Here is a 24,411-nt window from a genome sequence, read left to right on the forward strand (position 1 = left end):
TCTAACCAGTCTGACTTTTCCCAGGTCACACTTCACTTGTTTAATGTCAAAACTGGTGGATTTCCAACAAGGTAAGGCACACAGTGGGCAAACAGAAAAACAAGCAGGAGTCCTGATAATTATGTCGGTTTTGTGTGGAGAGTCAGTGATGTGACCTCTGAACTGGACTGTCAAGAACCGGCAATGCCATACAGTACCGGGAGTGCCCTGCTGGTTTATTCAGAAATTACTCATTTACGAACGTCCACCTGTTTCTAAATCCACAGGATGGGCCAGGTGTCATTCAGATGATTAGTCCAAATTCTCCTGGATATTTTCTTGGCCATTGTGTTGGGACTTGGAAACTAACGTTTTTTTATGCGTGAGCTGTTCTTTTCACACCTTCAAATCTGAAAACAACAAAAACCTGACCCTCAACCCACCCTGACCTTACAGGCACCCCTGAGCTTTGAGTTAGTCCTTCATCTTTAAATATATTTTTTTAATAGGGCGGCCCAAAATATTACCATACAAAGATGGTCCTACCCATTCACATGAGTGTAATGTGTGTATTAACTGCCAAATGTGCAATGTGTAATGGAAACACACATGCGCCCGCGCAGTTGCCTACCTATGTGGCTTCTGTGTGATGATGCACCAGTCAGCTGTCCCCAGAGAGACACCATACAGACGGTCAGCAGCAGTGCCCTTCTGCACACACTCTGTAGGTCCCTCTCCTGCATTCTGGTTAGAAAAAAGAAAATATCATCATCATCATCATCATCATCATCATCATCATCATCACATTTTGATCATCCCAACATCGTTGCATTGAGGCTGCTCTCTTGCCTCCGTGCCAATGATCTCCCACTGCTTTAGGTCAATTAGAGAAATCACAGAGATTAAGTGGACACCTCCGCAGCTTTAATGGCATACCTGCGGAGCGGCCGCGTTCTGCCAGGAAAAGGAAAATGATTAGAGCCAAAGTGCAGGCCTACTGTTAAAGCGCAGCACAGAGTTAATTAGATATCAAGTAGGAATTTTGTTTTTTGACAAATTTGTGCCGCTGATGAACAACACATGCTGACCTTTGGGAGCAGGCAGCGTAGAATCAATGTCTTGTTAGCAGCTTTCATCAAAGGCACGCCGCTAACAAGACAAAGACTGAAAATGAGATTATTTCCTCCTCCTAATACACTGCTCACAGCATATTTGAGTGTGGTGAAACACTAAGCAGCCAATATTTTACATCTATTACACGCAGTATTATTAGAAATTGGATGGATGGATGGACGGACGGACAGATGGAATATTACTTATAGTAGCAATTCCATTTGCAGAAATGGTTGCAAGTATGTAAATAATGACAGTAAAAAATATGAATAAATAAGTGTAATATGCAATGGATCCTAAGGATCCTGGACATTTTTCAGCAGAATATTTATAAGACATTTACAGTTTATAACTCCAATCAAAGAAAGAGCAATCTAAATGTTGCATGTGTGCCTGCAAAACAGGACCAACCAGCTTCATCCCTGCCTAGACATATAGATTACAGTACATCGTTTCCCAAATGGGGGACTTTGACAGGTCACCATATGGGAATCTGAAAAGCAAGCACGTGAGAGACGAGAACAACTCAATGAAAATGTAGCAGCCTGTAACAGCAGTTTAGATGTGAGGACGGCAAGAGCAAATGAAGTCTGTTTATGCTGCCCGTCTCTTTCTCTCCTGCCTGCTGTCGCGCTGCTACCTGGGTGGTGAGAAATGTTGTTTGTGTGGCCTGCCTTAATGTCCTCAGCTCAGTAATCCTCATGTACTTTCACAGGGCTGTTGTCCAGTAATGCTCTCCATCTCCATCAGAGGGGCCCGTTGAGAGCGGAACACGCAGAGACATCAGTGGCTCATCTCGCTGCCAACAGAACTGGCCTCTTCTCTTAGGGGAAGAAGCGGCCAATCGCGGCTTCACTTTGAACTCCATTCCAGCACCGACGCTCAAATTAGCAAAACGCTTGGTGGATTCACCCAAAGATATCAGCTCTTGCTTATCAGGCCTGTATACGTCACTGCGACTGCCTCTGCTGGCAGGCAGATTCAGACAACTGGTGCAAAGGTGCTGTTACAGCCTGCACGGACTGTAAACATGGCATCTGCAACATTACCATTAGATCTCTAAAGAGATGGATGGAGAAGCTTTGGGCTTATACTCCTCCGTCCAATTAAATGTTGATGTTAAATGTTCCACTTTCATGGCAGAAGGCGATGCAATACTTTGAGCGAGTTCCTATATTTGTTTCTTTGCTTTACTCAGGGCTCCTTCCCAATGTATGCCCCCCCCCCCCCCCCTCGCTCTCTCTCACTCATCTCTCATAATCATGTATGTTAGAGTCTGACTGAAGGATAGCTGTGACACAGATATGGATCTTTCTACTCCAGAGGCATCCATGGTTGGTATTTAATTACTGCCTGCGTGAGATGCGGAACTTTTGCGTCTGTGGTTGTTTATGGTTTTTTAGATTCGCCAGCTGACATCTGGCCTTTCTTTCACCCAAGATTTAAATTTATTGTGTATCACAGTGTTACAATGCCCACCTTGTGTCTGGTGGTGTTCAGGTGGCCTGTTCAAACTGCTTAATAGGAAAATTATCTCACTAGGTGGGAATGTGGAACTATGTTTCAATATCCTTTGTATTGTATGTATGCAACTATGGTTTTAAAAAGTTGCAGATATTCAACAGCACTGATGGAAATATACATACTAAAAAAAAAAATCCTGAGTTAGAATCATGAAATAAACACTTGATTCCAGCATCTCAGTGGTGCATAGCCACAGCCTTCACGGGAAATTTGATTCCTAAAGTTGGTGCTTTCTCTTGGCAACAAGTTTGGTAATTGATTATGACCCCCCCACACACACACACACACACACACACACAAAGCAGATGCGTATTATCTTGTAGCAGCACTGAAAAAAATGGGACCGCTAAGAGAGAGTGTGTTCCCAACTGATATGTGACAGAGTGGATAAGCAGGAGGTAGCTGCCATGGTTGGAGGGCAAAACAAAGCCAACGCTGCTGTTTGTGTTAGTAGTTCTTTGTTTACTGCCTTTTTTATGTATGACTCTAAGTTGGTTGTGTACCAGCAGCGATGCCCAGGGCCAGGCCTTCTCTAAGTTCCATAAAAAGCAATTCCAAGAGAAAAAACATTGAAAGTCACACATCAGTACGGGGAGACTCGGCCTGTTTTTGTTTGTTTCAGAAAATAACGGGGGCTCAGTCCAGGGTTGTGATTAAAATCAATATTGGAAAGAGGTTTTAAAAGGTTTTTCAGATCACTGCAAATATATATATTTTTTTTTTTTTTCAACAATGAAATGCATAAGTTGGAGGAAAAGTGGAACAGATTTTTCTGTGGAAATATGAAATACGTCCCATATTTGGATGACTTGTCATTGTGAGGGTTCAGACCAGGATTACGCTGACGCCGGAGCGAAAAATTATTAAACCTGCTGCCCACACGCACACTCCCGCATACTCAGCCTTGCATTTTATTATTTTGAATCAAACAACCTTAAAGCCAAGTCTCAAGCAGTCTTTTGAAGTTTTGAGTACTGTCTTTCCAAAACACTTTAACGGATTCAACACTTCCCAGAACAGTTCCTCCTCACCAATCTAACTTCACCACTGTTGGGTGTGATATGTGAAAGATCTGAGATCCGCGATGTGAGTTTCATGATTGAATGGACAGTCGCGAGCGCATTTTCATTAAACGGGGCCCCATGAAATGTTTTATCAATCTTATTTTTTATCAAGGTAGTCTGAAAACATCTAGGCAACTGAAATATTTGCCACTATGTAAAAATAAAGCTGTTGTAGCAAAGAATTCCAGTACTGCATTTGCGATAAAAGATTTGCAACACCAGGGGAAACTCCCAAGTAACAAGTAACAGACCGCCTTTGTCACGGGCCAGACAACTGATGGGCGTTGATGCTTCTGAAGTCATTGGCAATACTGCAAAGCATGTAATTAAAATATAATTGAAGACTGCAGCATATGGCTGAGCAGGCAGGCAAGTGCAGAATGCTGTACAGTCTGTAGATATGACAGCTTCATACATAGACATCAAAGATATATAAAGCAAGACATGAGCTCAACTCATGCCTCCACTCTTTTAGACATTATGTTATACTCTATTGACAAGCAAGGTGTAGAATCATCAGCAGCAGCAGCAGGAGTAGTGATTTTGTTCCAATAATATACACCCCAAAAACCTCTCATACCTTTGATTTCTGTTAAGATTTACAATTCTTTGCCAGTTGCCTCAATCAAACTCTTGACTCGTCGACTCCCAGTTTGTCTAATGCTGCCAGGGAAATTGGAGTTATGAAAACGAGCATTAAATTTAGAGAGCAGGGGCGGAGGACTGCTGCAATGGTCCAGCATTTTCTCCCCGCCGGGCCTGGTGTGGAGGGTTATTTTGGAACAATTGGCCAGGGCAGAGGAGGTGGAGTACTTAGTTCCAGAAGCAAATATTAGGCTCAGACCTGTTGAGAAATATCCCCATGGGTGGGGAAGCCGAGGTCAGCTCAGCGTAGCTGGGGTTCAGTGACATGCTCAGCTTGGCGCTCTATATTGTGCTGTTTCCCTCTATTTCCTTTTGTGGTTCGGTCAGGTCTATGTACTTCTGACTCATTCTGTGTCCTCACAGCCTGTACAGTGCCACCGGACACATGGTTCAGCACAGCAGGGATCACATATAGCTGTCGGATTGAATCATCCCCCTGCACAGTCACACATGCGGAGGACGAGTCCTGTGCTGCTGGTTTGAAATAGAGGTGCTTTTTACCATTTCAGTCACATTTCATGCAAATGACACACATTCAGCACACTGGACCTCTAACTACTTGCATTGCAGTAAAGTTGGGGGACACATTTTTGCATGCATTTATCTGGTTAGATCATTAAAAGCTGATGAATCCGTCAAAACTATTGAGGGATATGGCCACACACATACTGTAGTTCCTTGATGTATGAGGCGATTTTCTGGAACCCCAACCTAAATGAATGGAGTGTAAGGCGAAAACTTTGGGTGTCAAGGACCTAGCTTTCGCATCCATTATTTGTAAGCTTAATTTTTTTAAAAACATATCAGTGGCATCGATTTTTAAAAAATATAAATGTTAGATTGTTTGTTTGGTGATCACAGCTATATTTGGCAGCTATAAGCATCATGTTGAATTACATGCAGTTTTAACAGTGATTGTAACTGGATGCTCAACAATTCATTCTTCATGTCCTTGTAACTGTAACCACGGTCACTAGGCGAGATTAATATGTGCTTGAGTCTCAGGGTGGAGAAGTGATCCTGCAAAACAATCTTCATCTAATGATTCCAAAATGAGAAGATGCTGAAACCCGGTCCTGTGTTCTAATTTGAATATAAGTGTGTGTAGATATTCCAAGTGAAATACAGGCAAAGAATAATTACTTGCAAAACAGAAAACCCAGGGCAGAATCCATAAATCCAATTATTGTTTTCACAGCTCTTGCTTCTTTAACATTTTGTTACACACAATTTATTCTCTATTGGTTGTTTTTGAGTCATTTGCATACAAAGTCATTCTGGTTTGTTTGTTTGTCTGTTTTCTTTTAGTGGTTACCAATCAGAAGTCAGGTGTTATATTTCATACCTTCCAAAATTGTTACGCATGAGCCAATGCAACTGACTGGATGAATATTCAAGCCTGTGGAAAACGTTTTGACATAAAGTGAATTTGTGAGCTAGGCATAAGCTGTAATAAGATCAAAGTAAGGCTAAGTGGATCTTCAAGCTTTATTTCCACATTTCATCCAACAATGTGCGCACTGAAGCAGAAAATTATTCAGCCTCTTTAAAGCAGCGCCAGTCACTCTGGAATAAATAGTGTTCGCTCAGGTTTTCCTTCTTATACAATTAAGCTCTGATGAGTGACTGAGCAGATAAGACCCATCGCCAAGAGAAGCCCAAGTCAAATGACAAACGGCAGCATTAATCCAGCCAACCAACAATCTCCATGCGCGCACTCCTGGATGGGTGTTTTATTTTATTTTTTTGCAGGAGCGAGTGAAGTGGGAGACATTTTTCACTGTTCTTTCATTTCCTGTCCTCAAAAAAAAAATATACATGTTTTTACACAGCGCCAACATCACAATGCAGGCCAGCTGAATCCTGAAGCCATCTTTAACCTCAACCAAGGCTGCTGTCCCTCTGCAGTGTGTCTCTCAGCATGGAGCCCCCAGTAATATGTTTGAGAAAGGAATAAAATATCCTTCATTTTTCATCAGTAGTTGAACAATGAAAGCGGGCCCAGTTATTTAATGCAAATTGAGGCATTTGAAGGTGTAAATGTGTTTACAGAATTCTGCAGCATGCCTTCAACCATGGATACCAGGAAATTTATGAGATAATGTTTCCACATTGACATTTTGGCTAACTATTGCAGAACTTAATTTGACAGAAATGTATTAATGCACGCTTTGTTGTTGTTTGTTTTTCTTTAAATAGTTGGATTTCTTTTTACTTTATTTTTTAATGACTTAAAAACTTTGATGACTTTAATGACTACCACATGGAGAATTAACTCTGGCTTTCTTATCTACGCTAACAAACTTGCCCCTCATCTGTAGCTGAAGCTTACCTGCTCTGTCTTCAACTTGCAGTTAGTTTTTGAGACAGAAAGGGAAACGGAAGGTTCATTTTAATACCTATATAACTTTGACCATCGGATCACAAACAATGATATCATGTGACCACCTAAGACACTGGGTGGACAATCTCCACAGCATCAGCTGATTATTATTTTTTCATTGCCATAAAATGTGAGGGTAAATGCATTCAAGTATGTGTGAATGTATGTAATTTATTTAGCAAACTATCACCATGCAGGACAAAGGTGCTGGAGTGGCTGGCTAAAGGACAGCCTTTTCATTACAAATCACAAAAATACCTGATGAGAAGCTTAAATCTTCCCTACTTACACACATCCTTTTTGCATCCGTGTCCAGTATCAGTTCTGCTCCAATATTAATCTGACACTAGAATAAATCTCAGTAATATAAACAGATATATTTTTCTTTTATTTTTTACACAGTAATAACGGAAAGACAGTGTGGAAGTGGGTGGTATCATACTGTAAAGCAGACCTGGGTGGAAGCTCCTTAATCCATCAGTTTTGGGCATCAATAAAATGCTTGATTGGTCCTCCCCATGAACAGAATGTTTATTGTTCTCAGAGGCAAGATTTGCTTTTATTCCAGCACTCTTTGCAGCAAAGATTTCAGGAAATAAGCCATCTCTACACTTTGTAACACCTAAATAATAAGTCCTCTTGTAGCCGGCGGCACTGTTGTACAGACAATACAGCAGTGCATCAGAATAAGAGCAGAATTTGGGGGGAATATACATTGAATTATTTTGTGGCTCTTATTAGCTTCCATGTAGGACATCAGCATATGTTCCAGTCTCTGAAAGGAAGGATTATTCACCACAAGTACAAGGAATGATCCAACCATGCAACTCCTCACTAAACAAGATGTTTTCCAACCTCTGCTCATCTACTTCTCTGAGTTTGCTCTGTTGTTGCAGAACATCTTCCTCTCTTTGGTTGGTTAGATAGTCCAGTAAGCAGAGCGCACCAGGATTCCCTTGCAAGTGAACTGAGATTCACATTTCAGGTGGAGAAAACAAAAAGCAAACAGGCTACTGGAGGAAACCAACTCTGCTCCATTTGAAGTGGCTTAAACCGCTCTGGCGCAGAAGCACCCTGAGACTTCCCGATGCGGCACAGTCTTAAAGTCCATCAATACCTTTGAAAGACTGCAACTTTGTGGAAACTGCATTATTTACACTGAAGCAAGGCTAGGTTCCTGTTCCATTTGTTTCCGAAGAACTAGCTTTGCATGTGTTCATAAATAATAAATGCGCAGCACAACGCCTGGGAACGAGGAAGAGCAGGCATAAAGAGGGGCCCGGTCAGACAGCACAAAAGAGAGCAAGGCTGCTTATGCTGGCCTGTGTAGAAGACTGTCCATGCACGTGAGTCACCCATAATGAACTACATGCTACATGGCAAAATGAATGCACAAAAATAAATAAATAAACAGGATAGCACTCTACAAAAGAAAAACAAATTTTGCATATCTGGCAGCACCAAGGGGCCCTTGGCACATTGCTAAGCTAATCACATGTGGGGGTACTGACATTTCTGACAGTGCACAGACACATGGACCTTTACACATACAAATGCCATTTATTGAATTCCTCCTGTACGCTGCAGATGGAGACTCCCCACAGAACGAGGTGACCCAGAGTGGCACCATAAAAATGAATCAGGAGATCTAGACCTGGCAGTACATTTGAATTCAATCTAAATAGGAGAGTGGTGAATAAAAGTTGCTAGAGAAGATGGCCATCGGAGAGCTTTGGTCATAATTGAGTGTCCAGCACAGTCCTGTGACATGTTTGGACAAGCAATTTCTCAGAGCAATTTACATACAAACAAAGCTCCAACACCGTGGGTTTCAGACACAGTCATAAACTATCATCAGTTCTGGATGTGTTTACATCCTGTAAGATAGTTCAAATGTGTTTTATCTGCACTGAATGAAATGAAACAGAAATTAATAATACAAAATTCATTTTACAATATAAGATATTCACAGACAACAACAAAAAATTGTGCCTTAATACCCTTATTTTCCATGACAAGAAGCTAAAAATCCTGCAGCCTATTATCTTATAATTTTCCAAATGCCCCCAAACCCTTAAGAGAAATTTTAAATGTACAGCTTAAAAATAGACCAGACGCCTACCTCAGGTCTGATTGATGGCACGTAATAACCATTTCCTCCCACTGTGTCAACACAAAGTTAGGGATTCTGGATGTCAATAGAAAGCTCTGTCTTACGTGAGTTCCTGTCTATACACAACCGCAGCATTTATTCATAAATTAGCTATTTTAAAAAAAAGTAAAAATATTAAAAAAAGAAAATGTGGAAATTCTATGGCTAAATAATATTTTAATTATAATATTTTACTGCAGCCAGAGAGCAGGAAGCAGTCGAGACACCTTGGGCTTTTGTGGCACTTTACTTTTTCTTCAAGAGAAAAATGCAATGCCGAAAAAAAGAGAAATGTCTAAGAAGTCATCTCAATCAAGTGTGATGTCAACAAACAACAGATTAGGAGTATAAGTATATTTTCCATGGAAGCAGGATCTGCAGTGTGGACTGCAGCCTTGGCAGAGCCCCGTGGATTCTGGGAGCAGGGAGGTTGAAGGAGCTAAAAGAATCCCTTTTCAAACCGGAGCAGTTAAATTTTTTGACAGCCCTGCTTAATTCCCTTTTAGAGTCCCTTCAAAAGATTTTATTCTGTGCTGCTCCTTTGTGCCTAGGCAGCAGGGAGTCATGTGTTTCTGCTTTCCGGGCACACTTCAGCCTGTTTATGCAAGCTAATATAAAGTATAAATGAGGCAGCATTTTTTGGTGAGTGCTCAGACAATTACGGAAGGGAATAGAGTGTACTGTTTATTTGTTTCCCCTATAGTAAGTTGAGCATGGATGCAGCTTCTCCTTAGTCTGTACTGCTGCATATAATTACAGACCGAGCATCATCAGATAATCCCAATGCATGCGGAAAGAATATTTAATAGCGTGACCCACCATAATTGTCTGGCTCAGTGTTGTCACTGGCTGATATCGTGATACGAGTTTACGAGTTGCAGATCCATTTATAGAGGAAAGTCTGGGGTCCCAGAGTCAATCCCCTGACAGTCTTCTTTCTCTAAGTGTTCAGCATCAATTGACAAGCCAGGCAGGAAATCATTGTATGTGAATAACCTCAAGTCTTTTCACACACTGTTCTTTCTCACCACAGCCTTGGGGGGGTTTACAGTATGTATGTACATATGGTAATTCTGCGTTGAGTTGGGTTGGTCAAATAAGCGTAATGAGCTGAGTGGATGTTTAGTCAATCTGGGGTTGCTCCACATCTGTATTCTGTGAACAGGAGGAAAAAACACAGGCAACGTCACAGCGTGTTGACAGTTGTTTCTGTGTTCTGTGCTGACCAATGCTGCAGTCTTTACCACCTTAAATCAGGACACAATGCCGCCTGCCACCATTGTTGTCCCGTGCAGCCTGCAGAAACATTCTCACACACACACACACACTCACAGACACACCGGTCCCAGAAGAAGGCTACATTCCAGGATGGACATAACCTCCTGATCAAGTGCCATAACTGTATTCTGAGCTCATCAGGCTGTTGTCATGCCAATGGTGAAAAAGCCTTTAGGGTCATCCATATGGTATTAAATTTTAATGTGTACATCGACAGTATGTGGTCACTGGCAGATCTGGGTAAGATATACTACTTTAAATCTACCACATGTACATTATACGATCAAGGTATGTTGAGCAATGGTACACATTTTCGGCCATGTCTCCTGAAAACCTTTGGGTAGAATACAAAATCACATTTCTTTTAATCCTGTTATTTTCTCAACAGAGACCAGGGGGGTGGTGGGATTTGATTTGTCTTTTAAATGATGTGAGTGTGTCAGAGGGCCAGATGTCGAGGGGCACAGAGGGTGGAGGCAGCGATGGTGAAGGCTCTATTCCCACACGGTACAGTATTTGGTCTTAAAGAGGGCAATGAGAATGTTGGCCCCTCCCTGTGGGGAGTTTGCAATGAAGATCAGTCAGGTATGAGGGTGCAAGATTTTTTAGAGCTTTGTAGGTGATGAGGAGGATCAGGAAGTGGATGTGTTGCTGTTCGGGTAGGCAATGAAGATGATGGATGATAGTACTAATGTATTCCCTGGAGTGGGAGTGGGTGAGCAGCCAGGCAGCTGAGTTCTGAATATACTGTATTTTTTGGAGGACAGTTGAAGGGAGGCCATCGAGGATGCTGCTGCTGAAATCTAGTCTGGAGGCAGTGAAGGCGTGGATGACTGTTTCAGCAGCTGAGGAGGAAAGGTGTTCCAAAGAACAATGTTTTAGTGATGGGTTTGATGTGTGTCTTGGAGGTGGGAGCAGGATCCTTGCAGAGGTTTTGGGGCCAGGCAGGTGACAGTGACCATCAATGCAGAGGCATCAGTTGTGTATGGAGGGGAGAAGGAATTGTGGGCCGATGATGATAGGTTCCAGTTTATTGCAGTTGAGTGTGAGGAAGTTGTTGTGTATCCAAATCTTTATGACAATGAGGCAGTCGGTGGAGAGAATGGTGGGAGTGATGGCTTTGGTTAGGTGCAGCTATGCAGCTGTGCGCTTCGGTGGAAGTCTAAACCATGGCGGAGGAGGGTGTGACCAAGTGTGAGCATGTACAGAATGAAAAGAGTGGGACCGAGCACTGAGCCTTGAGGGTCTCCGTGTGAGGAGTGGAACTTATGGTTTTTGATTAAAATGTAGTGAAATCTGTCAGGCAGGTAGGAGGCAAACCAATAGAGCCGAAGGATTGCAGGCAACAGAGGAGGATGGAGCGATTGATGGTGTGAAAAGCTGCACCAAGGTCAAGGAGGAGGAGATTGACAAGGGAGCCAGAATCAAGAGAGGAGTAGGAGGTTGTTTGGGACTTTGGGAAGGACTGTTTCAGTTCTGTGATGACTTCAGAAACCAGGCTGGAATGTGTCGAGCAGGCTGTTTGCAGGTTGGTATTGCTTGAGTCGTGTCAAGGTTGAAGCCCTAGACTTCCTGCCCATTTTATCTGCTGTACACACACACCCCTCATTTATTTATCCATTTTTGCTTTGCTTCATTGTTTTTATTCACCCTCACTTGGTGTCCAAAAGTACCTGTTAAACATATTGCACAGACCTACCGCACTCTCGTGTCGTCTCGTGCAGCTTATCTTCCAAAGCAACTCGAGGGGAATTGATTCATTTGTCAAGCTGTTTTTAATTACAGTGTCAAATGATCTGTTAATGGACGAAGTAAAATCTATTACATCATCCTATATATAAATAAGCTGTCTGCGCCAGACCAAGAACCTTGTCCCCGGCGACCCCGGTCATACAGGATTACTGATATATGAAACTGCATGCGGATGTTTACGACAAAGTTACACTTAATTAGCTCCTGTCTGCTCATTTATACCCACTTCTAATCCTGCAGCTCCCTGATGCTTCTGGAACACAAAAGAAGTCACATTTACTGAGTGTGACTCAGAAAAACACAAAAACCAAAGTAATTAGGTGATTAAAGTCAATGTTAAATACTGAACTTCAATACCAAGACATCAAGCACACATCAGCATGTGGAGGTGTCATATAAAGATACGGTGAAACAAGCAATGGCAGCCTGAGCGACAAACTCAAGGCCACAGGGTGGAAAACCGCTGTTTTGCGTGTATGAGGTGAATGTTGATTTGCGCTTCGGTCCCCACTTCTTTTTGAAGCACTTCTCCTCTCTGCTTTGTACTCATTCCATAAATGAGAACTGAATCGGATCCAGAACGGGAAGGATCAATCTCCCCGCAACAAATGTCTAGACAATCTTCCTTTAGTGTCTCTTTTGGCTTTTATTTCTTTTCCCTCTTGTTGTTCTCGCCTTTAAGCGAGGGATGAGGTGATCTGGAGCAGAAATGACAGTTTCAATAAGAAAGATTTATGGATGTTACCTGACCCAGAAATTCTTCTGTAGCATTCCATCAAACCCACCAGAAAGAGAATTGAGGAATTCTGTGTCATGAAATGTGTCTGCCTGATTTTCTGTATGTCAGACTACTAAAAATATTCAGGGAAACCGACTCAATTGTTCATATTTATTACTCCTGAACTAATGATGGAACTTGGATAGGCAATCATGGCAGCGCGTGGCGGTTCGGGGTCTTTCAGTTTCCAACAGCGGCGATACTGGCCTGAAAAACGGAGCCATCTGAAACCAAAACTCCCACTCTAAACAGTCGAAGCACTATTGATGTACAGTAATTACCGCAGCAATGCCCCCACCACCTCACACACACACACACACACACACACACACACGCAACATTTACGAAAACCGGGTCTCCTGGAATGGTGTGAACGTTTGGTTTGTTGGTGGAAGGAGTGGAGGACTGCGTTGTACGTGGGTCATAAGAAGTGCCTCAGCCCACCACCTCTGTTTAAGGATGGCTTTTCCAATTTGACATGGATGGCTTCCTTGACACCCCTCTCAAACCAGCGGTCTTCTCTGGCCAGTTTCCATACTTGGCTGTCCTCAAAGAAGTGACCGCTCTCCTTTAGGTGTAGATGGGCTGCTGAGTCCTGATCTGAAGAGGTGGCATGTCTGTGTTGCACCATTCTTCTGTGGAGAGGTTGTTTGGTTTCCCCAATGTACAGTTCCTTGCATTCTTCCTGGCACTGTACAGCATAAACAACATTACTTTGTGTCTTGGTGTCTTGTCCTTCAGGTGTACCAGTCTCTGTCTGAGAGTGTTGCTAGGTTTGAACTGAACCGGGATGTCGTGTTTCTGGAGGATCCTCCAAAACTTCTGAGAGACCCACAGTCCAGAAGCACAGTCCAGTTGGCATAGAAAACTACCTTGGATAATGATGACCTGGATGACTGAGAATCTACACAGACATTTAAGAAAACCTACCTTCAGAGTCAGAACTTTGTGGAACACAATCATTTCATCTAGGAAAATGCTTCTGCGTTTCTTCTGAGTGGTGGCGCAGCGGTAGCACTTCTCTCTTAAACACTGTCTTTCACCTGTGAGCTAAGGTGGCTCGGTGGGGGGGCTCTGCTGATGATTTACTAACCGCAGCTCGTTAAAATATTACCTTCCTCTGTTCCGACTGTACCGTCTGTGCCACTGAACTCTATTTTTGTCCCTCTTTACCACACTTAATGCTCTTTTAAACTTACTGCTGCCTATATTCAGAGATACCCCCTGATGTAAAGGAGAAGGGGAAGGGTGGCAAAATTTTAATAAAGGAGAAGAAAATCGGAGCCATCCAATTCTGCCTCTGGGTGTCTGCACTTTTCTTGTACCTTGAAACTCTGTCCCTCAGCAACTTGCTGTCTGTTTCTGGCAGCAACACAGAGATGCCAGATTAAACGGAGTTGAGGGATCAGATCACTTAGGAAAGCTTCAGGCGTTATTAGTCCAGAGCCCCCCCTTCCGCTCAGAGAACTGTTGCATAAATCATGACAGATTGCATTTACCACTTTAACACTCCTCTGACCTGGAATGGTCTGGTTAGATTTCAGTGAACCCTCTGAGATGTGACTTATTTGCCAAAATTTAGGTAATGACCGAATAATTTGAAATCAACATAACGAATTACTGTTCTCGTATCGGCATTGAAAGGAAAAATGCTTAAAAAGCAACCAGTCAAACGTCTTATATATAACCTGTTTCTAGTTATTTACAGTAGCTTGGCAACTACTGAACTTTATTTCCAAGGTCAGAAGAAATGCCTTTCATTCTGCTATTCATTTAAAGAGCTAAATAGAAAATGTATTTTACTCACTGTGGTTTTAGAGCCGTAAAATCCTTGTGAACACCAAATTTTCAGTTATCAGTAGGTTCGGATACATAAAATGCAACACTTTCAAGGATCGCAGAATTTGGCTTAAATTTACCTGAGAGGTCACAGCAGAATGAGCTCACAACACTTGCACAGGATTCAAAAAGTTGATACACTACACGAGAATTGACTTTGTCACCCTGGGCCTCCCTGTGTACGTCAACCTCACCACTCACTCTAAATGATCCAAATAATGAGTGACTTGCATGCGCACACTATTCATTAACAATTATATAAAATCTAACAAGTGTGTTGGAGAGAATGGGGCTCGCTCACTGAATTTCTACAACACTTTATATTGGCTCAGTGGCAAAAACGGCTTTCAGAGAAGTTATTTGAGGGTGAGATGAGGCATCGTGGTTTTTGTAATGTGATGTTTTGAGGACTGAAAATAGAACTTACTACTTTTACTCAAGTACCTGGATATAGTGTTACATGAAAAATCTCAAATTTCTGTTTTTTATCATAAGACATCCTCTATCTTCAAATCTGCTCCAAGGGGTGAGATTAAAGTCACTGTTTTTCATCCGACCTGTCATTAATTAAAGTAAAACCTGAGTCCCAGCATTGTTTTTGTCCTTTCCCTTTGATCATCCAACCATTGTGTGACTAAAATAGTCATAGCTGCTGTTTTCACTCTTTTCATTTTAATCAGGGATTTACATGGCCTGTGACTGTGCATGTTAATACTTGTCTTTATGCTAAGTGGATTGTATAAGCTTGTTTGGCTTAATCTCAGAGGTGTAAGCACATGCACAACAGCACACTGATAAACTAAAAAAAGCAAACAAAAATAAAAAAAGTCAAATACCAACTGCTTACACTCTCAGTGCTAAAGATGCTAAACCTACAATCATTCCAGGGGTTTACCAATTAGCTGGTGTGTTTCATTATTATTATACTGAGTGCACTGGAGAGAATCTTACCTGACAGTGGATGTCCGCAGAAATCACATAAGAGAATTACTGTAACTATGTCCGTGCATGCATACACGTCCACAGCCTCATTTTGGAGGGATTGACACGTTGCTGACTGCTGACATCACAGCTTGTTTTTACTTCTACAGTCATCTACTACAGCGCCTTCTTCCTACCTGGCAGCTGTCTGTTCAGCTACAGTCTCCCCACTTTCCAGATGGTAACATGTGCTCCACGCAGCTCCCAGATATAAGCCTCCTTTTTTTCTTGTTAGAGCAGCAGAGATTTCAAAGAAAAAGGTGTCCTCCGAAAGTGACCTTCCTCTATTTCAAAACGCCGTGCGAACGAGGCGAGAGCAGCTGACAAAAACGTAAAATGCAAATAAACAGAGAGCCTGAGTGATCCTGACAGCTAAGTGTCATATATAAATGCAGTGGAGCTCTTTCAAGAATCTTTTCTAGTAAGGTTCTATGGAGAAAAAAGTACGTTGGAGCTACAGTCACAATTTCAAAGCCACCTTTCTCGTCACTGTCGGAGGATTTTGTGTGTATTTTGGCATAATGCAGCGGCAGGTTGTAACGGTAACTTTGTCACTTCCGTGCATTTTATTTCAATTAATGTAAACGAAAATGTCATCTCAAATTTTATGGCTTTGCACATTTTCATAAAGATCTTGCTGACTTAATAAAAGCCAACTTGTTACGCCAATGCTGGTTAAAGAAGCTAATTTCATACTCAAACAGTTTCCTGTTTCACATTTTTTATGCCCCCACCCACATGTTCCTGTTTTTGTTTTTTTCAATTTAGAGTCTTTATTTTGAACATATGAACAGTTTCTTTCACTGTTTCCTTCATTATTTCTGTTTTGGGGCCAAACAGGAAATAACGAATCAGGAAGAAAACACTTTTGTGGATGCATGGCAGGGGACTCAGGTGTAGGATGCGGCAACCTGCAATAAATGTGCGCCCCAAAAAAGTCTGTTCACCAAGCAAACAAAACTGGATGAGGATCTTCAAATTGCTATATTTGTTTGTGAGGTGGGTCATTTTAGAAACAATGCAGGATCCCATCAGTTACAACCAGCTGCAGGTCCTCTCACAACATCTCAGATTGTGGAAATTTGCAAGACGTGTTTGAATGCGTCTAAATTTGCTCATGTACAGCTGCCGAAAACAGGAGTCGCAAAAATACAAATTCGAAAGTCTATATTATGATGTCAATTTCTCAGATGCAGTAATTTGTTGTCCGAACTTAAGGTGGGTTACCTGGCAACCTCACGGTCACAAGGAAGTTGTTTCTTTCTTGCCAGAAAATAATCTAGGACATCAACAAGATATATTTAGAAGCTCCACTTAGCTTTTTAATATATTTATTTATTTCCTTGCTTTGTGTGGGAAGCTTTTCCTGTGTCTTAAACTGAAACTCCCGCTTCATAATAATTTAAGATAATTTTGAAAGTTTTTTGTTGTTGATTTAGGTTTATTTTATAATCCAGTTTGTTGACCAGTTTGTCTTATTTAATGATTTATCATGAAAGCCTGATGTTTTTACTGCCTTCTAAACATTTTATAGAACCTGTCACCCTTAATTAATCTCTTCATCCTGGTGTCTTCTGACATCATACTCCACACACAACACAACAACCTGTGTAATTTTGTGCTAACCTTTACCTTGGCCTTGGCATCATCCTTTTATAAATTATAGCTTTGGACTGAGGTACCAAGCATTTCCTTTAATAACAGCACCCATGTCAAACCCTATCTTTGCCCTCATGCTAATGAGATCATGTAGTCACACTTCTGCCTTCTGCTCTTAACGGCAGTGTGATGAGCTGAGGAGAGGACTCGCGTAGGGGCTCTCAGTATTTCATCCAGCTTCCTTTATCCACTGTAATCTGGTCTGAGACGCCTCATTACGAAGAATAAAACACAACCTCCTCTGGGGGAGTAAGTAGAACGAGTCAGAATATCAAAGTTGGACATGATTTTATATGCTGCTGTAAACATACGTATAGCAAATGTATAGTATGCCGGTTATGGTTCTGGTAGGATACTTAAGATACTGGGAATGGTGTCAATGACAAATTGTTCTTACTCCGAGACAGACCACACACTTTAAATCCACTTTTGCATCTTGACATTCAGGAGCAGTAAATGTTTTTTTTTTGTATTTTCACCTGCTCACGCTCAAGTTATGAGACCTGAAGAGAATTTTCTGGGTTTTTTTATATGTTTCTGTTTTATATTAGAATTAGTTTAGATGTTAGGGATAATATAATCACTAATAAGTGTAATAAAGTTAAGCAGTCAGTTGACCATTCCATGACATGACTGTTGTTTCGATAACTGTAGTCAGTGGAGACCGTCAGGCTAAAAGTGTTAAACGACCCATCGTAAAACCTGACAGCACAGTTTAGTGGTGTTGATATTTCATCTGCAAGAAGAATGTGAACCTTGACCTTCCCATATGAGAAACATTTGGCTCTTTTCTTCAAAAAATACTTTCTTGCTGGGTTGGAGTTCAAAAACAACGGAGAACAAGGACTGTGCCAGCATCCAATGGGACTAGAAGGAAAATATGAGGTCATCCAATCAGAGGACAACATTGGACTGGATTAGCATCAATGATTTGCCTATTTGTTTCTATAAAAGACGGGGTCAAGGAATAGTTAGGTTGTCAGACCCCGACAATTGACTTTGTTATTGTAGAGTTTTGAACTGGCCTGGTGCTCTGTAATATTTGTAGCGTTGAATTGATTCTATTTGCTAAATACATTTTGAAATTGGCATTTTTCTCCTTAGAGTCTTCATTCAGAGAACACGTGGATCGGCAGTGACACACTTGAAAATACAGTGGGACCTCTACTTACGAAATTAATTGGTTCCGGAAGTTGTTTTGTAACCTGAAAATTACGTAAGTAGAGACGTAAGTAGTAAACAGAGTGGAAAATAACAGTAATGTCATTATCTCAAAAGATAAGTTTTTTCCTTTTCTATTCCAATTTTATACGTGTTGCGTTTGCAAAGTAAAGGCAATACAACTTAGATTACCATTGACACACAATCGTGTGTGCCTTTTATTGAAGCCACAACAAGTAGTAGAAAAAATCTAATCAGAGCGGGAAAAACCACACCCCCGCCCCTCAACTCCTACGGTCCGTTAAAGGGGCCGTGCCAAATTACCCGACTTAGTTGTCGGCAAATAGCGCGAGCGAATGAGGAACTCATACATAGCAAAATGCTCAACAGGACTATGGCAATGGAACAGATATGAACAATGATGGTGAATTATGATATACAAGTGACCGCTACACATGCCCCCCCAGAATTCACCATCGAAAAGCAAGAAAAGTCAACGAGTCGGGGCTCGAACGGGCCGGCCAGACCGTGTGCGTCGAAGCGGTATTGGTGGTGCTAGAGGAGCAGGGGAAACAGGACGCGCAGGGCGGTCAGTGGCACTGACAGAGCTTTCAGGGATCTGTGTTCCTCTCAGAGGACTGGGCCGAGCGGGGGGGGCGTCCACGCCGCGGGGGCACGGCCGTGGCAACTGGCTGACCAAGGTCCAAGTGAGCTGCCTTGAGGCGGTCTATCGTAACGCGTTCAGGTCGGCCTCCCACGTCGAGCAGAAAATGCTTGTCCCCGCTCTCCAAAACACGAAAAGGCCCATCATAAGGTGGCTGCAGCGGGCCTCGATGAGCATCATGGCGGATAAAAACATAGTCTGCCCTCTCCAAGGATGGTGGGACATGGGATGGTGGCAAACCATGCTGGGAAATAGGGATGGGTGCAAAAACCTTGGCAGCATCAAGGAGTGTTGCACGCTGTGCGCTCGCAGACCAAGGCGCTGTAGTGTTGGGGACAAACTCACCTGGCACCCGCAGTGGCTTTCCATACACCATCTCCGCCGAGGAACACTGCAGGTCATCTTTGGGGGCGGTGCGCAGCCCCAACAAGACCCAAGGAAGTCTGTCCACCCAGCTACTGTCCTTCAGAGACGCCCGAAGAGCAGCCTTCATGGAGCGGCCAGCGGGTGGTCCTGTCCACCATTGTGAGGAGATAAGTGCAGCCGCGGGAAGGGGGAAAAGGCCCAACCAGGTCCACATGGACATGGTCAAAACGTCGCTCTGGCACCGGAAATGGGGCCAGCGGGGCCCTAGCATGGCACTGTACCTTTGAGCACTGGCATGCGACGCACATGGCAGCCCAATCCCTGATGTCCTTTCTGAGCCGATGCCAAACAAATTTAGCAGCTACAAGACGTTGAGAAGCCTTCCTCCCCGGATGGGAGAGGTTGTGGACTGAATCAAACACACGCCGCCTCCAAACCGCGGGCACAACAGGGCGTAGCTGACCGGTACTGACATCACAGAGAAGCGTGACACCAGTGCTCCCAAAAGGAACCTCGCGCAGCTGTAGCCCTGTGGCTGCAGACTTTAGAGCTTGGACATCACTGTCTGTGGTTTGGTCCACTGCCATCTGTCCGTAGTCAAGTCCCACGTGGACAGCGCCCGTGACGGCCCGGGAGAGGCAGTCCGCAACGACATTGGTCTTACCAGCCAGGTGTTTAATGTCCGTGGTGAACTTGGAGATGTAGGAAAGGTGCCTCTGCTGCCGAGCCGACCATGGTTCTGCCGTCTTTGCCATCGCGAAGGTGAGGGGCTTGTGATCCACAAAGGCAGTGAAAGACCTGCCCTCAAGCAGAGGACGGAAATGGCGAATGGCCAGGTAGAGGCCAAGGAGCTCACGGTCAAACGTGCTGTACTTCCGCTCATTGGGTCGTAGCTGCCTACTAAAAAAGGCCAGGGGTTGCCAAGCACCTTCTACCCATTGTTCATGCACCGCACTCACTGCGTAATCCGAGGCATCCGTGGTGATTGAGATTGGCGCGTCAGGCAATGGGTGTGCCAACAGTGTAGCATTGGCCAGAGCAGCCTTAACATTCTCGAATGCGCGCTGTCGCACGTCGGACCAGTCAACCATGTGCTTGGGAACCGCCCCTTTCAAACAGTCATACAGTGGCCGCATGAGGTCCGCTGCCCGGGGGAGGAAACGGTGGTAAAAATTCACCATACCCAGGAACTCCTGGAGCGCCTTGACCGTGACTGGACGAGGAAAGCTCGCGATGGCCTCCACCTTTTCCGGCAGGGGAACTGCTCCGTACCGTGTCACGTGATGGCCCAGGAAGTCGATGGTAGACAGTCCAAACTGGCACTTCGCCGGGTTTATGATGAGCCCATGCTGGCTGAGGCGCTGGAAAAGAGCCCTGAGGTGTGCCACGTGCTCAGCCTGAGACGTGCTTGCGACGAGGATGTCATCCAAGTACACAAATAGGAATGGCAGTTCGCGTAGGACGGAGTCCATCAGGCGCTGAAAAGTCTGTGCTGCGCTTTTAAGACCAAAAGGCATCCGTAAAAACTCAAACAGGCCGAACGGGGTGATTACCGCCGTCTTGGGGACATCGGCAGGGTGGACTGGTACCTGGTGGTAGCCGCGGACAAGGTCCACCTTCGAAAAGACCGTTTTCCCAGCCAGATGCGCGGAAAAATCTTGTATGTGGGGGACAGGGTAACGGTCCGGGGTGGTGGCATCGTTGAGCCTGCGGTAATCGCCACATGGCCGCCAACCCCCACCCGGCTTCTCCACCATGTGCAGAGGTGATGCCCAAGGGCTCTTGGAGCGGCGAATGATGCCCAGGCGTTCCATTGTCTCGAACTCCGCTCGAGCAATGGAGAGCTTGGCCGGGTCCAGACGCCTGGCCCGAGCGTGCACAGGGGCGCCTGTGGTGGCGATGTGGTGTTCCACACCATGCTTGGCCGTGGCAGATGAAAATGTGGGCTGAGTCAGAGCAGGAAACTCGGTGAGGAGGCGAAGGAAAATGTCTGCAGTGGGGAGCATGCTGGAAAGCCTGACTGAGTCTGTAACACCAAGAGTGCATTCATACGAACAGAAAGAGACTGCATCCACAAGGCGTCTATTTTTGACATCGACCAGAAGTCCAAAAGCGCAGAGGAAGTCTGCACCAATCAGTGGCACAGTCACCTTGGCAGTCACAAAGTTCCGTCCAAAACGCTGTCCACCAAAACACAACTCCACATACCTCACCCCATACGTGCGGATGGGGCTGCCGTTCGCTGCTTCCATAGGGGGCCCATGGGACTCTGACAGCATGTCCAACTTCGACGCTGGCAGGACACTCCTCTGAGCACCTGTGTCACAAAGGAACCGTCGTCCAGAGAGAGTGTCCTGGATGAACAGCAGCCTGCCAGTTCGGCCGACGCTCATGGCTACTGCTGAGCGCCGGCCCTGGCGTTTCCCTGCGGAGGTGGGCCGGTGAAACTGCATGGAGGGCGGCACCGCCTGGCTTTGACCCCAAACCGTGCATGGAAAAAGCACAGCCCAGAAACCTGTTGATGCCGAGGAGCCGCTGCGGCAGCTGTGAAAGCGGGAGCGTCAACCACAGGACCGTCTGCGCCAGCCGGGAGGAACGCAGCCACATAGGTCGGTTGGGAGGCAAGGAAGAATTTATCCGCCTCAGCAGCAAGCGCACGGCAGTCCGAGATTGCTGTGTTGGCCAAAGCAGCCCGCACTTGGGGAGGCAGCAGTCGCAGGAAAAGCTGGATGAAGAGGAAATCGGGCTTGTGTTCACCCAAAAGATCTAACATTTTGTCCATCAGTTCGGAAGGCTTGGAATCACCCAGCCCCTGCAAAGAGAAAAGGCGGCTAGCCCTCTCTGCGTCGGAAAGTTCGAACGTTCGTAAGAGGTGAGCCTTCAAAATGCCATACTTGTTCTCCGGCGGTGGCTGTTTAAGAATGCCTACCACTCTGGATGCCGTAGCACTCCCAAGTGCAGAAACCACATAATAATATTTGGTCTCATCTGCGGTGATTTCTCGCAGCGCGAACTGTGCCTCCGCTTGAGCAAACCACGCAGTCGCCGAAGTCTCCCAAAACTCCGGCAGCTTCAATGAAACTGCATTCGTCGCCATGGTCGAAAATAAAAGTCACTGAATGATACGTCCAGCGAGAGTCGGGGTCACCAGTGTTGCGTTTGCAAAGTAAAGGCAATACAACTTAGATTACCATTGACACACAATCGTGTGTGCCTTTTATTGAAGCCACAACAAGTAGTAGAAAAAATCAAATCAGAGCGGGAAAAACCACACCCCCGCCCCTCAACTCCTACGGTCCGTTAAAGGGGCCGTGCCAAATTACCCGACTTAGTTGTCGGCAAATAGCGCGAGCGAATGAGGAACTCATACATAGCAAAATGCTCAACAGGACTATGGCAATGGAACAGATATGAACAATGATGGTGAATTATGATATACAAGTGACCGCTACATAAGTACATTTACCAAAATGCCATCATATTTTTTTAACTACATATTGAGATGGTATTTAGGCTAACATGATGTTGGTTTGCACATCAGATATTCTGGAATAAAACATTGTGGATGCTGATACAGGCAGTGATGATTCCAACTGAATCCATCAAATACAAACAGGGACAACAGAAACTGTCCTCTAGACATGCCCCTCCCAGGGCTGAACATAGGTGGTATCCTGAGTGCTGATGGCGACAGTGTGCACTATCCTCATGTGAACCGCTGGCCTCCATCAGCCAAACAACACAGAGCATAAACCTGCTTTTGTTTCTCCACCTCGATCTTTTCTGTTTGCTTGCTTATTTATTAGTCACTGCATTCATTAATCAGGTCACTTGGATTTTTTTTTTATTATTATTTTTTACCAGAAGGTCTATGCGCTTCAAATTAAATGAGGGCTATTCATTATAGATGACGTCCTTACTGTTGCAGTTTCAGAAAGCAAAATGTGGGTTTTGCCTTTGTGCCGCATTGTTTTGTGTGGATGAAGAGGAGGATTTGAGGGGAAAATCTCTGATGGTTTGATAAAGTCTCATACTGGCACCAGAATATCTGCTACAAATTCTATAAAAACAACAGTACTAGAGCAGGGTTTTGTGTATAAGAGTCAGAAGGAGAAGGACTGAATTGCATTTATGTGATCAAATTTCCAGAATAAACACAGGAATCCCATCAATAAATGCCCAACCCTAACCTTTAATTACCTTTGTCTTAAAACCAACTGTCAACCGCCATGCAAATACAACCAAAATGTCCTGAATTTGTCAGTAACCTACACACTATGGTCCTCATTTTAGTCTGTAAAAAATACACACAAATTTATACATGCCTATTCACACATCCAGCTTCAGGTGCTTGCTCTTTGTACATTTTTCGGGGCTTTTTGCACAATCTTTTGTGAATAACAAATGTTTAGGGTGTTTATTGTTGTAATCAAACGCATGGCCACCTCTTTGCTTCAGGCCACAAATTTAATATACATGTTCAATCAGCCCCCAGTGGTGAGCCACATTTACCTCCCACTAGTTCAAGCATAGCCAACACTGTTGTCAACAAGGCTAATATTACAATCACCCAATCAAGAGTGGGAAGTGATTGCTCTGTTTATGCTTTTATGAAAACGTTCTGTGGACTCAGCTTATATGTGAGCCGCTTCAAAAAATGAGGGGAAAGTAAACAGGAGGCCACCGGAGATGTTGAGAGTCATCACTGCATTTTTTTATTTTTTTTTTACAACCATGAACAACTGTTTTACAATTCAGACAGAGACACATTTAAATAAATTCTCATGCAGGTTGTCTCCAAAGGCTGCTTTAATGATTCAACATGATGTCTCGCTTCACATTTGACAAAAAAAAGTGAGATGTAAGAGGGTGAAAGGTGACAAGCATTCCTTTAATCATTTGACTTGTTTAATTACACGCTAATAAAAAGCAAAACAGTGCAAGGAAATGGCAACTTTCCCTGGTACAGGTAGAACATGCAAAAGAACTGCATTGGCAGTTCTAAGGCTTTTTCTTGTGTGTGAATTCTTAAAGGCACTGACAGAGGTTCCATTAAATAGTACATTCAGCATT

General features: G+C 43.9%; 1 protein-coding gene across 2 annotated transcripts in view; it reads right to left on the reverse strand.

Moving 5' to 3' along the window:
* tafa3a (TAFA chemokine like family member 3a) overlaps positions 1-24,411 on the reverse strand; it is a 71,299-nt gene that overhangs the window by 25,802 nt on the left and 21,086 nt on the right. For both annotated transcript variants that reach the window (XM_011613668.2, XM_029827112.1), the window contains exon 2: positions 611-723. In XM_011613668.2, coding sequence (XP_011611970.1) covers positions 611-722 — 112 coding nt within the window. In that variant the 5' untranslated portion in view covers position 723. The remainder of the gene's footprint in view (positions 1-610; positions 724-24,411) is intronic.

This window comes from Takifugu rubripes, chromosome 19 (genome assembly GCF_901000725.2).
Source record: "Takifugu rubripes chromosome 19, fTakRub1.2, whole genome shotgun sequence".
NCBI lineage: Eukaryota > Metazoa > Chordata > Actinopteri > Tetraodontiformes > Tetraodontidae > Takifugu > Takifugu rubripes.